The sequence below is a fragment of the Dipteris shenzhenensis genome, chromosome 9, assembly GCF_047967505.1.
Source record: "Dipteris shenzhenensis isolate YYH24624 ecotype China chromosome 9, Dip_SZ_1.0, whole genome shotgun sequence".
Classification (NCBI taxonomy): Eukaryota; Viridiplantae; Streptophyta; class Polypodiopsida; order Gleicheniales; family Dipteridaceae; genus Dipteris; species Dipteris shenzhenensis.
In genome coordinates this window covers 41,583,344-41,601,327 of record NC_141604.1, presented here as the reverse complement: position 1 = coordinate 41,601,327, position 17,984 = coordinate 41,583,344, and the positions used below count along the sequence as shown (strand labels likewise).

The window sequence follows — 17,984 nt, the reverse complement described above, 5'->3', positions numbered from 1 at the left end:
CCATGAACTCCTCGTGAGCTGCAGTAACCTGTGCCAGGGCTTCCAGTCCCCCCCTCCCATGAGTTGCTGCTCCTGACTGTTTTCTTGGCAGCTCAAAGTTGCTATGGGCAGCCCTTAGGTGGTGGACAAACCCACACAATCCAACCAAGAAGGACCTGCAAAAAAGAGCAGAAAAATCAGTAAAATCTGCTTTTCAAAATTGCCAGAGAAGAGGACATTTGGGATGCTATCTTTTCCTTAGTTGAATATGAAATAAACAGTGAACAGCAAACGCTCTGTTGGATCATGACGACAGGGAGCTATGTAAAAGCTCTCGAAAGTGCAATGACTGTCTACATGGCAGATTCACCACCCAAGAATACTTCCGAGGTCTTGACTCACCTCAGTAAAATTTGTATTGCTTTCATTGAGAAAGTAGATAGCCTCGAGACCACCAATGTGACATTGTTGGCAGAAAAAGCACACATTGCCAAAACATTGAATGAAATCAAGAAACAAGGAGGGCGTATGCAAGAGGAATGGAAGAAGGAGAAAAGCAAGAAAGATGAATGGGAGAAGGAGAAAGAAATATGGGAAGCGGAAAAGAATATCCTCAATGACAAAATGCAAGCCATGGGGACCTGCACGGCACATGTGGTTAGGAAAGAGGAACCTGCATGGCACATGTGGATTAGAGTTCAGATACCAAAGGCACGACCGATCTTCATTGCGGTGAGCTACTTTCCTCCGGATACATCATCCTATGCACATGAGGTTGCCACACAAGGCGACAGCCCGTATGAGAGTATACATGATGATATCACAGAGTTCTCTAGACAGGTTGACACCCTCCTCATTGGTGACTTCAATGCACGCACAAGGGACAACCAGGTGGGACTACTTGACTTTGCATCCGATTCCCTCATAGTACTAGAGTTAGATGCAGCTGAGCTCGGGATAGTGAGACACTCAACAGATGCTCCACACGTGACAGGATATGGGCGGCACCTACTTGCTATGGGAGCAGTATATGATCTGATCATATACAACGGCCTTTAGAGATGGCCATCATCCGATGGACTCGCTTGTTTCCCACATGGAGGGGGGGACAAGCACAGTGGACTACATGATGGGCTCCCTTGCCTTCGCATCTCAGATTCACGACTTTATAGTACCCCTCTCCCACTCGGGGCTGATCACTCATACCTTACATTCTGTATTTCCACTATGAGGCCAGTCACAAAGAGTCCTCCATGCGCCCACTCGGACCCATGTTCACTTTGACCGGACTCTCGATCCAGCTTAGGTGAGTCACTTAGCTCGAGAGCTTCCGACCCTATACGGAGCGGAGGTAGACCTTGCTCAGGTTTCAGCCACTCTGGCTTCAGCAAGTACACGAGGCTGCCATCATATCTTTCCCTACAACTCGATCCACACATGCCCCTGCTGGGAAGATGCCTCAAAACCTCTGGTACGATGATGAGTGTAAGAAGATAAGAGCTCACCTCACACGCGAGCAGGCCCTGGGACACCTAACCTCATCTGAGGCACATCGCATCTAACGTTGGATGAACAAAAAAGATAGAGCCTACCCCGCCTTTACAGCCACCCTCATCCACTATAAAAGCTACTGGACAGCACAATCACAAAGCAAAATGACATTCACTCAAAATCTTCATCCCTACACACATCTACGCTCAATATATCCTCTGGGCGGGCACATATCATCAGGGAGCCATACAACCTCTGCCCATTCCTCATCACTCACATGTATCACTAGAGTCTAATAATTTCCATGAACCACGAAAGCAAAAACTCAACATAGAATTTCTCAAATGAAAGGCCACGTATCCCCGGCCCAAGCTCAAGTGATATAATCATTTTCCACTTTGATTACAACAGTAGAGATATGTAAGGCCAGGACTCCAGTGGGATCACTAAAGTGTGGGTAGCTTTATAATCATTTTCCACTTTGATTACAACAGTAGAGATATGTAAGGCCAGGACTCCAGTGGGATCACTATAGTGTGGGTAGCTTATAGATAGAGCAACATCCCAGCAACCAGAGCATGTATTCACAACACCAGGAGTCCAAACAGAGTCTTACAATCAGATTGAGAGAAGACTCTGACGAACACAAAATCACATCTCAAAAATGCACAACATGAAGACTATTTATATATGCATGATTGCCATTGTCCTCCCATGAATCCATTCTCATGTATCCCAATGACAAGACCACACTTCAACAGTCCCCGTTTATTGATCTTCAAGTAGCCAATTGCCTTGTGTACCCCAAATTGTCACCTTGCAAGTGAATGCACTTCAATAGCTATACACGCACTTAATGGATTTGCTCCTTTAGACTGCATGGATAGCCTCCTGCCTATAGTCTCTATTGCCACAACAAGGTCTCCTCCATGAACAACTATGAACACCGGGTTCCTGCAATCAGCCAAGCATACACTATGACTTCCAAAACATTACATGGAATTATTCACAGCCATAGTCTCTTTGTTGAAAACCCGCCATTCCATCTTCTCTCCCAGCCAAGTCTCTGAGGCAAGCACTTGACACCCGCAGCCAAGGCCTCTCTCCTCTCATCATGTGCAATTGACGACCAGCTAGCCCATGAGCACGCTGCAGCACCTGTTTTGCAAGAGACCTTTAATATTCTTGCCACCGATCACTATCCTCCACGTAACCCCAATACATGCTGCTCAGCTACACAAGCATGATAACCAGCCTCAGCTTCAGGAGCCTCTCTTCTCTCATGGAGCACCTGGAGCCCATGTACTCCAAGCCTGCATATTAGAGACGCCATACCCGAAACAAGAAGCTCTCTCCAAGCTACAGCCCTGTTGCCTATCACGTAAGCACAACTAGCATCACGGCTCCTCCCTTGCTCACGGGGCACTCAAAGCTCACAATCTCCTATTTTCTCCTACTCTCAAAGCACTCAGCCCCTATGGTAACGACGCCACACCTCTGTCCATCAACTCTCCACCCGAGCCATCATTCCTCTCCCTTCCAAATAATAGCGACCATCACCCATTCTATCTGCTCCCACACCAACCTCTGTCGACCTTCCAGCAGGATCCATCGCCACAACTGCCTTCTCCACGTACCTGCCAGCTCGTCCTCCAAAAGTATCTTCCCTACATCACGTAGCCAGGTTTGCATGGGCATGTACTTCTTCTATAATTCGTCCTCCAAAAGTATCTTCCCTACATCACGTAGCTAGGTTTGCATGGGCATGTACTTCTTCTATAATCCATGTCATACTTGATTACCCACCTCATGCTTGCTTTTTTACCACTCTCAAAGTATTTCCAAAAAGCTTTAATGCCCAAACCATAGACTTTGTGCACACTAATGCATGCCACAAACACTTAGTATCTAATTGCCCACTGACTATCCACATATGATGAAGACGATCCCAACACAGTGGATTTACAAGACACGCACGACAAAAAAAATACTCATGCTCTCATGCACATATAGCTCAGGACAACCATGAAAGACCTTTGTCATCCCACACAAATACACCGTCACACACTGGATACCATGCTCTAGAATGTCTCGTGCACCCACACTGCACATCATCATTTCCCACTGAGACCCTGCAAAAAAAACCGTTCATAAACTCAAGAGTTTTTACATTAGTGAAGATCATTCTGATAGAAGGGTGCTCACAAAGCCCAAAATCAAAACAACTTGACTGTGTGCAAGACTATGTGCCTACCCACCAGCATGCAACAAGTGAAAACCTTATTTACAATTTTATCCACACATCTCTAGCAACCCCTTCCTTCTGTTGTGACATTCATGTCCAGCAATGAGTTGAAAAGAGATTATATATCCAGATTCTCTTTTTCTTCACTCTACACTGGCTTCCACCATAGTAGATGGGCTCCAGGTGCTCCGTGAGAGAAGAGAAGCTCGTGAAGCTGATATCATGCTTGTATAGCTGAGCAGCATGTACTAGCACATTGGGGTTACGTGGAGGATAGTGATCGGTGGCAGGAATATTAAAGGTCTCTTGCAAAACAGGTGCTGCAGTGTGCTCATGGGAGTGTGCTCATGGGCTAGCTGGTTGTCAATTGCATAGGATGAGAGGAAAGAGGCCTTGGTTGCGGGTGTCGAGTGCTTGCCTCAGAGACTTGGCTAGGAGAGAAGACGAAATGGCGGGTTTTCAACAAAGAGACTATGGTTGTGAATAATTCCATGTAATGTTTTGAAAGTCATAGTGTATGCTTGGCTAATTAGGAACCCGGTGTTCATAGTTGTTCATGGAGGAGACCCTGTTGTGGCAACAGAGACTATAGGCAGGAGATGGCTGTCCATGCAGTCCAAAGGAGCAAATCCATTAAGTGCTTATATAGCTATTGAAGTGGGTTCACTTGCAGGGTGACAATTTGGGGTACACAAGGCAATTGGCTACTTGAAGATCACTGTTCAAGTGTGGTCTTGTCATTGGGATACATGAGCATAGATTCGGGGGGAGGACAATGGCAATCATGCATATATAGATAGTCTTTATGTTGTGCATTTTTTAGATGTTTGTGAGAGTCTTCTCTCAATCTGACAGTAAGAGTCTGTTTGGAGTCATGGTGTTGTGGATACATGCTCCGGTTGCTCGGATATTGCTCGGATATTGCTCTATCTATAAGCTACACACACTATACTGATCCCACAGGAATCCTGGCCTTAGATATTTCTACTGTTGTAGTCAAAGTGGAAAATGATTATATTACTTGAGCTTGGGCCGAGGATACGTGACCTTTCATTTGAAGGTTTCTACGTTGAGTTTTTGCTTTCAACGGTTCATGGAAATTATTGGACTCTAGTGATACATGTGAGTGATGAGGAATGGGCAGAGGTTGTATGGCTCCCTGAGGATATGTGGCCAGAGGATGTATTGAGTATAGATATATGTAGGGATGAAGATTTTGAGTGAATGTCATTTTGCTTTGTGATTGTGCAAACTCAACGCACTAGAACTCCTAGCAATTATTGCTTTGGGGGAAAATAGGGCCAAGAGGGGCCCAAAGAACCTTAGAATTTACAGGTTTGTCATTGGTATGGTCCCCGTAGAAGGGGCAAGGGGAAAATGTACCTTAAGTTGGTCATTGGTATTAACCAATTAGACGGCCTGGGGCAAATTAAAGCCCTTGGGGCATGGGCTGCCACGTGGCATGCCCATGCAGCCTAGAAAAAGAAAAGAAGGCCTTGGAACAACGTAGGGGACTGGCCCACGTGCAATGGTAGATGGGACCTTGGAAAAAAGGAGCACGAACTCGCGTGGAGGAAAAAAGGCATCGATGGCTTCTTTAATTCAAGGTACGGTCACCATATAGACTAGTTGTGACGAACTGTACGGAAGGTACAAGGCTGTTGGATACTCTTGCTACAGTACGGACAGTCCGTACGTGAGCACTTAATGCATATGTGCCTGTTGGTGCCGTACGATTTGAATCAGCCAAGTAGTTATGAGCTGTACGTATTAAGTACGGGCTATACGCAGGAGTTTCCTTGCTGCTAAACGGGCTTGTGCCCGTACGAATTAACAAGTCCTACACGCATGCATGAATGTGTTAGTATAAGACATGCATGCAAAAGAGAGTCATAAAAGCATAATCCTATATTATACATGTAAAGACAGGCTGCTTGATGGCCAGGGGCTATGAGGTGTTGGCTTAGGGTTGTATGGGCTGTACGACAGCCTCCCATTTGCCTTGAATATGGGCTATTGCCAAAGTGGCTGGGTGGAAGTGCCTTTTAGCTTGACAGGCGAGTACCGAGTCCATGAAGGTGTGCAAACAGCTCGTGAATGAGATTGGTTGAGCTCTTGGTTGGTAAAAGGGTGCACTTATGCCTTTCTAGTGATTGCCCGTGAGCATTGGGCTGTGTTTCTGGAGAGACTTGCTTGGCAGGATGATTCACAATGAATGCTTGCAGAGGTTGTTCATGCTTCTGATCACCGTGGGCAGTTCAGTGATGCTTCAACCCATTGTTTGGGTATTCCAGTGAGTCAGTGCACACGTGTGATTGTCTGAGGAGCGTGTGGCCTTGTTTGGGCTGCTAGTAAAGGCTCTTTGGTTCTTATGCAGGTGTTAGCACACTGATGTGGATGCCTGTTGTCACTGGGGTGTTGGAGCAGGGCCCAGCAAGGCTAATGTTTGGAATGCTGATGCCTACCGAGAGTGGAAGATGCATTGAAATGCAAGTGGGATTGAATTCATTGTGTATTGGCTGGCTTTGGCTAGTAACATGTTTCGTGTGGAAATATGCTTCTGGTTCTCCAGGAGATGGGTCACATGCAGGCAGTGGTTGCTAGTAGGCAGACGGCACATCTTTGGTAGAGCCTCATTGCTGAGTAGGCAGGGGTTGGGAATCCATGCTTGGAATGGGAAGTATCCTTGGAACCCCGAGAGTAGATGTGTGACTGCCATAGTGTTTGTTGTATTGTGATGCTAGATCTCTTTTGGGAAACAGGTGATTGTATCACGATATGTGCGACCCATAGGGTGAGAGACTATTCGTCATGACAGTCGTGGACAGTGGAGAAATCTTTCGTATGCTTTCTTTCTCTACTTTGAGCAAATGGAGAACTAATTGGGCACTAGTAACAGCTATGGGGAGCTGTATGGCCAAGTGTGGTTACTAGTGACAGTTCTGCGCTGTGTGCAAGCTTCTTGGACTATGGATGGAGACCTACTACCAGGAGTAGGAGAGCGATGAACAATAAGAGCTATGCAGGGTATGTGGTTGCTCATTGGGATGTGGAATGCCCTAGTTGTTGTAAGGAGTGTATCCTTTATGTAGCCTGGATTTCATGGCCTCTCACTTAATTAAAGAAATACCAAAAGGGGCACCAAGGTTTGTGACTTTGTCTTCGTGCAAGGACACTCTAGCTCCCAATCTGCTGGTAATACTTTTGCTAAATTGTTAATGTAACAATATTGACTGGTTACTTGTTAGTTTTACTTCCCTTTAATTTATTGAAGGCCGGTTTCAGCTACTGAGGGACTGAGTGAATCTGCCACGCGAATGTGATCACGATGACCACCAACCGTTGCTCAAAGCTTGACTGTCCTCCCAAAAAACTGAGAAATAACAGTCTGGCACTGCGACTAAGTTGGTATTGCTCTAAACAATTGAGAAACAAATGCGCTACGATGATAACACAACCACTCAATAAAAACTCATGAGAATCGGTAGTGCCACGAAGACTGGACGTCGAACTGCTATGGCAATTCATCCCATCACACTACTACTGTGAACTCCTGATCAACAAGTGGTATGGCACTTTGATAGGCTCCTTGAAATATGAATTGCAAGCTGTCCTCGTGAACTGCTCAGGATGGGTTGCGCTACTAATGCGGAGGCACTGCACTCTGGAAGGCTAATGGCCTGAAAATGGCTACCAATTGCTGACATGCACCAACCCCAATGCAGAAGGATCCACCCATAGAATTGCTGGTGATACTCTGTGAACTACTAGTATGATGACAAAGCCACTGAGGCTAGGTAGGGGATGGCCAATTTTCGAGCAAAGCGTTTGAGCGAAAGGGCAAAAAAAAGCTTCCAACTATGTAAAAATATGGCAAAAATGGATCGAAAGGAAACATAGTTTCTCTTAGAAATATGCAAAGCGTTATAGGAATGCAATTCACTCAGAACCCCATCTAACTAGCCCTCACTAGCCAACTTATTGCCAGGTCGGCACTAGTTTTTACATAAATTCTTCCATAAATATTTGGGGATGGTGAATAACATAACGGGATGGCTTTTGAAGAAACCCATACGTAGAGTAGATTTATTTATGATAATTCTCCTAGTTACAACTTTTACTTAATAGGATGTAACATTGAAAACCATCTCTCAATCTATCTTCACGAAAGGGTTTCTCCAAAAAAATTCATTGAAACAAGCTATCTAAGATAGTTTTGCCGGCACAATTCCTTTGAGTAGGTCTTCCAAGGCAGTTTCGCTGGCGAAATATTATTACATTGAGAGTGATTGTGGGCGATGTTTCTTAAAGAAATTATATTTCAACACTCTTGTTAGATATTATAGGGGTACAAGGATGTCAATTAACAAAAAAAATTACTTATGTGAAAGTGAATCAGTGACTATTTGGGGTCAGCCGAGTGGGAGCGGCAAAGGCAGCCTATAAAAAGGCACCTTTCCCAGCCCAATAGTTCCTTGCTTGGTGGAGGCCCCAACACATTACAAAAATGCTACGTGGGGTGCTGCAATTTGCTGACAAGGCAGCCACTTATCACTGCTACCTGGGCTTGATCCTGGTGCATGTGACAGAAGAACCCCTTAAATTATGGTTGTAAAATCCCATACAATAATCAACAATCTTCAGCTATACTAACAAAAGGACAAGACCTGTTGTTTGCGGCCTACTGTTGGAAAGGACACCTCCCCATCTGTAAGCCCCCAAATGAGGAGAGCGTGGGGAAGGGAGACCTAGGGCAGCAAATGCCCATAAAAGAGAGAAGAAAAAACAAGGGTACCTGGCTGTTAGGTAGGATCTGCAGGAGCATAAGGCATAGCAGAGCGCAGCAGCAGGGACCCAAGAGCAGAGGCGCTGAACTGATGATGACATCAGCCAGGTGTACAGACCTGTACGGAGGCTGGAGCATGGCCTGCAGGGCTGGATCAGATCCAGGGCAGAGCTGGACACATGGCGGGATGTGCACGCTGGATAGGCACATATGTGGAGCAGGTTTTGGGCCTGTTCTGTAGCCCTTATATAGGGCAGGAGGAGGCTGCAGAAAGTCGGCCACATAGGCCAGCCCACAGCCCCATGCATAGGGGGGGAGTGGGGGGAGCTGGCACACACCACAAAGGGCGGCTGGACCCCCACTTAAAGGAACAGGGCACACAGCCCAAGAAGACCTGCTCACAGCCCAATAAATAGGGCTTGGTGGGGGCGGTTTTGGGACAGACTCAGTCAGCCAGGAGGCCTGCTCCAGTCGGCTATTTTGGCCAGGCCTTGGGGCCTATAAAAGGAGAGGCTAGGAGCCTCATAACACATCCAGCAGCCAGCAGACTTGGGAGCAGCAGGAGCAGCAGTGCATACTCCCTCAGGCCTACATCCAGGAGGCAGAGGAGTTCAAGAAGAGCTGCAGCCTGAGCTCACAAAGGGCTGGGACCTTGGCTGTCTTCTAGGGCAGCAAGGAGCTGAGGTCAAAGGACGGACAGTCTACATACGCTCGAGGTGGAGCACGCGGGCTCAAGTCCGGCAGATAGTAGAAGTACACGGTGGTAAGATCAAAGGACCACGCTCTGGTGGGACTTTGGATCTATCTCTCTTTGTATTGTGTCCATAGTTTTGGACGGAAATATATTCTTTTGGGGATAAGTCAAAACATCGAGCAAGCCCAAAGTTCGAGCGATGTGTATGAGGAACTTTGTCTAAGCTTGTAGGAGCAATAAATTTTTACTTAAAATGGTTGAATCTACATGACACTATTACAGATTGTTTTTAATTATTTTTTGTATGATTCTTGGCAACTTACAAAGATTAAACTTACTATTGGATAACTCATAAATCCATGCAAGTCAGCAATCATTCAATGAATACCGAGTGAATACCAAAGGAAAAATTCTTGGCAACATACAAAGAGAAAACCTATTATTAGATAAATAATAAGTACATGCAAGTTAGCAATCATTCAATAGATACAAAAGGGAAAATGCTGCAATGTCTACACCTCGAAGAAATCACTCAAAATTATGTAAGGTAGCACGTGAGTTGAAGGGGTTTCTTTATTTTATGGAGTTACATACATGGCAACAATAGTCCCACCGATGATATAGAAGCTCCTCCTAGGAAAATCTCTCACAAACTATTTGTAGCTCATCAATTTATTTGCTACCGACATGATTTGATCCATTTTATACACAAAATGATCACATGAATAAAATGTTTGAACTATGAAACTAATAAATTATTGATCACCTTATGACCATGATGATGGTAACTAAATATGGATCACCTTCATATGTTCTTGACCATATATACACCTCAGGGACGTAGAGAGGAAACCAAGGACCCAAACTCTATATGAGAAAAATCCATGGTCATAATTAAATATAGAGTTTGATAAGGTCCGGCTCTCATGAAACAAAGATAAGTATAAACTTTCAAAAGATCTAGAATTTTGACACTTTAACATGATAAATGTATTCATTCATATCATCCCAATCTTTTTGACTACAAACATGACCATATTTGGAGTCCGATTGACCAAGTTATAGCCCAAATAAAATTGGCAAGAGGAGCTTCCCAAGAGGCCGTGATATCGCGGCCTCTAGGGAGGCTCCTCCTCCCATTATTTTTATTCCTTGAAAATGGAAATTGCACAAGAAAAACACATACTTTGACCCCTTTCTTCCGCCCCTCCTTCGTTGATGCTTGAAAAACATTGCCAAACATTTTCAAAAATTGTTGTTTGTCTATAAGACAATTGATTGCTCACAATATCATGGGTAGGACAACAACCGTAAAAGTAAGCAATGCATGCTGATTTTTGAACATAAAACATCACACTAGAATGTCAAAATTTATGAAATTCCGCTCTCAAACCGTCGCCTCGCTTGAACGCAGTCGCTCGAATTCCGGTAAACCTCTTCTTTTGGTAGCTTCTATATCTGGCTGGATCATTGTCTATTGATGAGTCTGCACATCTATTTGAAGCACATAAGTTTAAGAAGTTTGTGATTCCACTCCCCACACACACTGTGTAACCTCCTGGGCTATTCTATCAGACTTCCGCTATGCATACCCTCTATTGGTTGATTTCTAACACCGACATCTAAGGATTCTAGCTCACTAAGCCTGGAGCAAGCTCTAACAGCGATTATACAACCAAAGGATTCCTCAATTTGTGAAGAAATAAAAGATGCTTACAACACAGTGTTGAGGCTCTCTTGGATCCTCCTTGCCTTTGCTCCCTAATTGACATCAAGATATGTAAATAGTATCTAGCTAGACACTTGCTAAGGTAGCTGAAGGTGGCAAGTTTGTTGTCTAGCTGTTACTAGGATGCAATGGGCAACCCCAATACACCAAGTTGTAATGCTAGCTATCGTCTCCCCAATATCATAGTTACCACAGAACGGAACGTTCCGGAAATTCGGGTGTCAGAACAGCAATGTTCCGGGAAGGGGGCCACGTCATGCACAACACGTCATCATATGACATAAAACTATGTTAAAAAATGAAAGAAACTTACATTTTACAGATTTAAACTTTCTATATAAGGTCTAAATTACCCATTTGAAACTTTCAAAGAGAAAAAACAAAAAACAAAAAAAGGGGGGGGGGGGGGGGGAGGGAGCTGTTCCGGATCCGGCTTGCTTCTTGGAACGGCGTTCCAAACGTTCCGGATGTCGAAACATCGTTCCCTGGTAACTATGTGGGCCAATATATCAGTGTATCTAAGGATGCCATAGCAGCTATTTCATTACAAAGAGGAAAGAGAGGGTATATGCACTGTGCAGCCTGTATATTATGCTAGTCGTCGTCTAGTGGATACGAGAAGCAGCGACTTCAGATCACAATGGTTGCCTAAGCCCTTTGTCGTTTTGGCAAATTCAGTGATCTAAAAAAATATAATCCTGGGGTAGATTTGCTAAGTGGCAGATTAAAGGAATCTCAGTTCTCTTGTGCCAATGAGAACCTACACATGCTACTTTGGAAGGCATGCTCATAGGGAATGAGATTATGGAGGATGTGGAAAATCAGGTTGAAGAGAAGGAAAACAGGCTGCAAACAGTCCACACAGCAAGACCAAAAAGAGAGTGAGCTAGTGCATACATTATATGTCGACGGACTATTTCAAACGAACAAGAGAAGGGGAAGCATAGGAATGTGCTCATGAAGCTGATGGATGAGAAATTGCAGTGGAGGGGAGAGAAATAAACCCAATAACCTCAAACAATAAAGCTGAGTATTTGTCTTTGATACATGGCGTGACGCAATCAAGAATGGGAGTTTGGTAGCCTTGTACTTGTGGGGATTCTGTGATGGTAATATGCCATATGCAAGGAACTTGGCAGGTGCGCAAAAAACACACAAGCATTTACAAGAGGAAACAAAACAGTTGTGCAAACAGTTGGAAATAAGCTCATTTCTGCACATTACTAGAAGACATCATGCCCGGGCCAGAGAAAAAGTAAATGTATAATGGTTTTAGAATCAGGGTTGAAGGATTTACAGGATATATACAGTTACTACAAGAGGGGAAACCTCCTAAATATATGACTAAGCAGGAACACGAAAAGTTATTTGAGGCAAAACCTCATAGGCTATTCGGGGATACATTATACAAAATGTGAAAAGATATGATGCTGAGGTGAGTGATTTGGAAGGCAGAAGACAGATTGATGGAAGCCTACCATGAAGGTATCTGTGAAGGCCATGTTTCCCACAAGAGTACAGCAAGGAAAGTTTTGGTGGCAGGATACTTTTAGCCTAAATATGCATAGAGGTATTCAAGAACGATGTACCGCTTGCCATACCTGCCAAGCTTTTCAGAGAATAAAGTGAAAAAGGGGCCCACTACACTCTATTCTTCCACTCAGCCCTTTTGAAAAGTAGGGGCTGGATTTTGTGGGACTTCTAACACGCTCCCATCATCGGAAATTCTATATCATAGCTACCAATTATGTTACCTGGTGGGCTGAAGCTGAAGCGGTGCTAAATTGTAGGACTAAAACACCGGCCAGCTTGTTGGTAGAGAACATTTGCACACCGTTTAGATGCCCTCTTGAGATAGCAACGGATCATGGTCCGGATCCAGTGGAGAGATTTTATAGATCTCACTGTCCAGTCTTTCAGTTAAGCACAGGTTTTTTGCATCAGATTATGCACAATGTAATGATTGGTGGAAAAAAGGAATGGAACACTATGCTATTTCATTGCAAAACTGATTGAGAAGAGTAGAAATGAATGGGAGAAATGGTTGCCTACTGCTTTATGGGCCAATCGTATTACACATAAGATGGCCAGAGGCTAGACCCCATTCCATTTGGTATATGGAATAAATACTATCTTCCCTACTTTGAGGATGGCAATGGAGCATGACACAAATGTGGCAAAGGCTTGTGCACCTAGACTATTTATTCTGAAAATTCGGATGAGCAAAGGCAAGAATCTAAAGTATGATAGTTGACTTGATCACCTACTTGATAAGAAGTTTTTGTGAGGTGGGAAGGGCCTTATGTGATCTTGAAGGCCTATGCAAATGGGACATATGATTTGAAAAAAATCTATTGTCACTAACAATGCAAATCACTAGTATTTGTTTCAACCATGAATGTCCATTGGGATCCACTGCCTTTAAGACAGAGACTGCAACTATTTTCATCCCAAACAAAGGTACTTCCCTTTTCTCGTCATTGGAACAACTATTTTAACATAATCTTGAATAAATTTTCTATAAATCTAGACAAACCTAAGAATATTTATAATTTCTCTAAGTTTGTCAGATGTGGCCATTCTAATATGATCACTCTACATAAAATCTTTTAAATTTGGAATGTCTATATCAAATAAATCATCTATGAACCTCCTAACTTCACTAAACTTATGAAGAAGAGTTGAAGAGAGATCAATGGTTGCATAAACCCAAATACAATAAGTAAAAGGGAAGCATAGCAAAGCATCAACTACTCAACATTTGACTTTATAGATGAACATGCAAGAGCAATGCATTAAATGAGCACCAATGGTCTCACTGGTGGGAAATGAAGCTACTATGCTTAAAAAGAAAGTATGTACATGATGAATCATGGCACCAATTCCATAACCCAAGAGGCACATAATGCTATCTAGATAGAACATTATTATGAAAGTTTGTTGCTCAGTGGGTTCACTATATCAGAATCGACTACATTGCATGCATTCAAGCGGTATACGTAAAATCTCCTATCTATGAAAAGGGTATAAGTTTGCTGAGAATAAAGCACAACATAACGCACATGGGGAATACAAAGTACCCTATAATTAGGGACAAATAGAAGAACGTTTAACTGACATACATCTTGAGCATCTACACCTTTTCTTTCTTAAATCAAGGGGTGTAACTCGTTGAGAGAATGTTCTGAATACTAATTTCTCTGCTTTCGTTTGTTTGACTGGTGTTAAAGCTTCAAAGAGCTTTAGACACAACAGAGGGTACACACAGCGGAAGACTTATAGTAATGCCCAGGAGCTCACACAGTGTGTGTGTGGGACGTGGAATCACAAACTTCTTAGCTTAATGTGCATAATATAAATAAGCAGACTCATCAATAGACAATGAACCAGCTAGATAGAGAAACCACCAAAATTATATATTTCCATCCAAAACTATGGACACAATACAAAAGAGATAGATCCAGAGTCCCACCAATGGTGTGGTCCTCTGATCTAACCACAAGGTCCTTCTCCTATCTGCTGGCTATCTCTAGACTCGAGCCTGCGTGCTCCACCTCAAGCGTCTGTAGACTTTCCGTCCAGTGTGTTCTTCTCCACCTTACTGCCTATGAATCAGCCTAGGTGGGTAGCCCCTGCCAAGCTTTGTCTGCAGCACACAGATCCCCTTGGTCCTCCTAAATGTAGGCTCCAAGATAACTGTCCCACTGCTCCAACCTGCTTGTGAATGGCTGCTCCAGAAGATGATCTCTCAGCACCTTGCTGCCCTAGAAGACAGCCAAGGTCCAGCCTCTTCCTGGCTAAGTCTGCAGCACTTGTTGCATTCTCTCACCTCCTGTAGATAGGCCCAGAGAGTAGGCTCCGTGCTGCTCCTTTCTACCCTGGAACTGCTGGCTATGCTGGATAGCAAATGAGTCCTCAGGCCTCTCCTTTTATAGGGCTCAAGGCCCTTTCAAATGTACCGACCAGCCAGCCCCAACTGGGCCGACTGGACAGACCTGGTTGGCTGGCCCAACCGACCTGGTTGGGTCAGCCCAACCAGCTCTATATAAGGGCCCTAGCCAGGCCCTTCTGGGCTGCTGCTAGGCTCCCCTTTGCTGACGTCATCCGTGAGCTCATGGCCTCTTCTCTTGGGTCCCTACTGTTGTCCTCTGCTCCGCCTTATGCTCCTGCAGATCAGCCAGGTACCCTCCTCTGAGCTCTCTTTCTTGGGGCACATCCTGCCCAAGGTCTCCCTCCCCCACGCTCTCCTCATATGGGGGCTGACAAATGGGGAGGTGACCATTCCAACACTGGACATTGCTCCCACCATCTAAATGGATGGAACAAAGTCACAGATCGTATAGCCTAAACTTCAGCTCATGAAAAGCGACTCCGCTACAGTAATTAATGGTTCGGACAAGCAAAACCATGCAGTATGTCCTCGAGTGTTTCGGTAAACAGACGGTGAAAAGTTATGACTTAACGAATGACTTTGAGAAGCACGCATTAAATATGGCCCGCTTCCAAAATGTTTTATTTCTTTGCGATACAGTTCACAAAGGCAAAATCTTGCATGAAACGGAGAAAAAGCAGACGAAGAGAACCACAAAGATAAGCATGGATTCCAAACAGAGCAGGAAAGCGTCGCTTTTACAAAACGAACGAAAGCAAAAATTCAAATAGACCGGAAAACAGGAATGTACAAAGCCTTTCGAGATTGAACCGAAGTGAGCGTTTACCCGATCTGAAGCGTCGTAAGTGGATAGAGCCGAGCCTCGCCGAACGTGGTTTCGTCATTGCACGCCATCCAGCCAAAAACTATGTCCGTGCCCAGGAGGACCTGGAGCAGCTGGAAGAACCAGAAGAGACGCTTTTGTGCACAAGGTTACCATAAAATCTTCCTTTACCCGGTCAGGCGACAATCCCATTGCAGTCCATCACTTTGAAGTCCTTAAATATATATCTCTAGGAGGTCGCATTGGAGTTGACAACGATAATCACGAGCAAATACAAGCGAACCAACTCACGCAACACAAACGGAACTAGTTGCAGCTTGAAAAACCTGCCACCAACACAGCTGTCGCAGCGATCTGTAAGCGAAAGAATGGGGCGAAGCTGCCCTGCTATGCGTTGCGGTGAAAGCAAGAGAGCCGGAGGTGGTCTTCACGAAAAATAGAAATATTTCTTTGGATTGCTTCCAAAGGATGAAAACTACTTTGCACACGGCGCAGCTAAAAAACAGAGCTTCTTCCCCAAGCTATGCGGTGCGGAGAAAGACAAAACTGCTCCAAATTCGTGTGAGGAAATTTCACCGATCCGGTAGGAATGCGCGCGCTCGAGTGACTCGGAGGACTGGACATTCGTCTGCAGGAAGTCTGTCGTTACGCCTTCAGTCGGCAGGAAGCTCTGCTTTCTTCCATCCACGGCGATCACCGAGGAAAGCACTTCGAGGGGATGCGCAAAATTCTGGCGAAGCGGTGCGGGGATGCAATGCACAGAGGAGAATTGTGGGAAAGATGAGTGGGAAATCTGGAAGGAAGCAATGAAATCTAGAGAAATGGTGGGTGGGATGGAGAGGATTGCGATGGAAGGCTGGGCGGAAGGGATGGAGAGAGGAAGATTGTGGTGCAAGCTTCCATGGAAGCCATGAAAATGGAAGCTGTGAGTGTGAAAGACAGGGACAGAGAGACACACACAAAGACAAAGCTCATGAGGTGCTTGCAAAAATGCGCCACCCAACAATCCTCTTCAAAATATTTTCAGTACACAATCCTAAGATTTGGAAGACGACGACGAAGCAGCAGCAGAAGCAGCACCAAGGGGTCAACATGCTTACGTGGCTCCTCCACGTGGTTCCCTCCCCTTCCCTCCACGTGTACACCCCCTCTTTGCCCCCCATGAGGGCGGTCGCTTGCCGCCCAGTGCCCACCCACACCGAGCAGACCACATCACACTATCGCGTCCTCAAAACGCCTGCGTGTGATCGGATGGCGCAAGTACCGATCCTCTTGTCCGAGGTTGGGTGGCCACAATGAGCACGGGCAGTGAGTGCTACACTATGAATCGTGCCTTGCCACATGGATGCCACCTTAGAGGACGCCCATACCCTCGCTTGGGCAAGTGCAGATGTTTGGTTACCTAACTCTAGGTCCTCTCAATCCCATGCCAACGCAGATTTCATCTCTCTCGCCCATCCAAACAAACCCAACAATTGGTACTTTGCACAGTCTGAATGGTTCATGATCGTTATACTTGAGCTGTTTGGCATACCCAACTAGTTCATGAGAGACCACTAGTCCCCCCTTTGTCATTACTCGATCATGAGGCTAATGCAAAGCTCCATCTTAGTGGTGACAAAGGCCACGATTGCACATTTGACCCCGATATAGTGCTCCTCAACCCTTTCATCACATTCGCATTTACATCGACAATCAATTATACAAAATTTGACAAAACGCATGCACAAGACATGCTTGAATCGATCCCTATAGCTTTACTTTCTGACATAGCAAGCCTTTAACATAGCCATAAGAAGTTCACACCCCCCCATCAAGGGCAACCCACAAAAAAGAAAGGTCATAAGGCTTTATAAGGAAATCTCTCACAACGATCACACTACTTACCCTATCACTTGGGAGAAAGAACCTTCCTCAAGGCCAATCCTTACATCACAACCACGCTGGAGTCACCTCCCCTACTGAAGCATGTCCTTGTGGCAAATGACAATGGCCCACCGTATGGAGTTAGATGGGCTTCAATAAGAGTCAACGTCCTTTTATGATAGGAATCAATGTCCTTTTAAAATAGGAGTTTACATCCTCTAGCAAGACAAGGCCAATGGAGGTAATAAAGTCATCCCTGATGCAACCTCCTCCTCCACCACTTAGTTCAACCGACAATAGTCCACATAGTAACTAGCTTTGAAGGTTCTACCAAGTGGCATGAATGTGCTTGCACATCCCCTAGTATTTTTATTTTGCCAATCACATGCTTCACAAATGGCCCTCGCTGGGAAGCTTCTCTTTCACTTTGGAATTGTCCTCGCCTCTCCTTGCACCCTCAATCCATCAAACGGAAAAGG

General features: G+C 44.9%; 1 protein-coding gene across 3 annotated transcripts in view; it reads right to left on the bottom strand.

The window, feature by feature from the left end:
• LOC147898645 (G1/S-specific cyclin-E protein) overlaps window positions 1-16,637 on the bottom strand; it is a 48,559-nt gene extending 31,922 nt beyond the window's left edge. For all 3 annotated transcript variants that reach the window (XM_087379512.1, XM_087379513.1, XM_087379511.1), the window contains exon 1: window positions 15,643-16,637. In XM_087379512.1, the coding sequence (XP_087235638.1) occupies window positions 15,643-15,710 (68 nt within the window). In that variant the 5' untranslated portion in view covers window positions 15,711-16,637. The remainder of the gene's footprint in view (window positions 1-15,642) is intronic.
• Window positions 16,638-17,984: the final 1,347 nt, after the last annotated feature.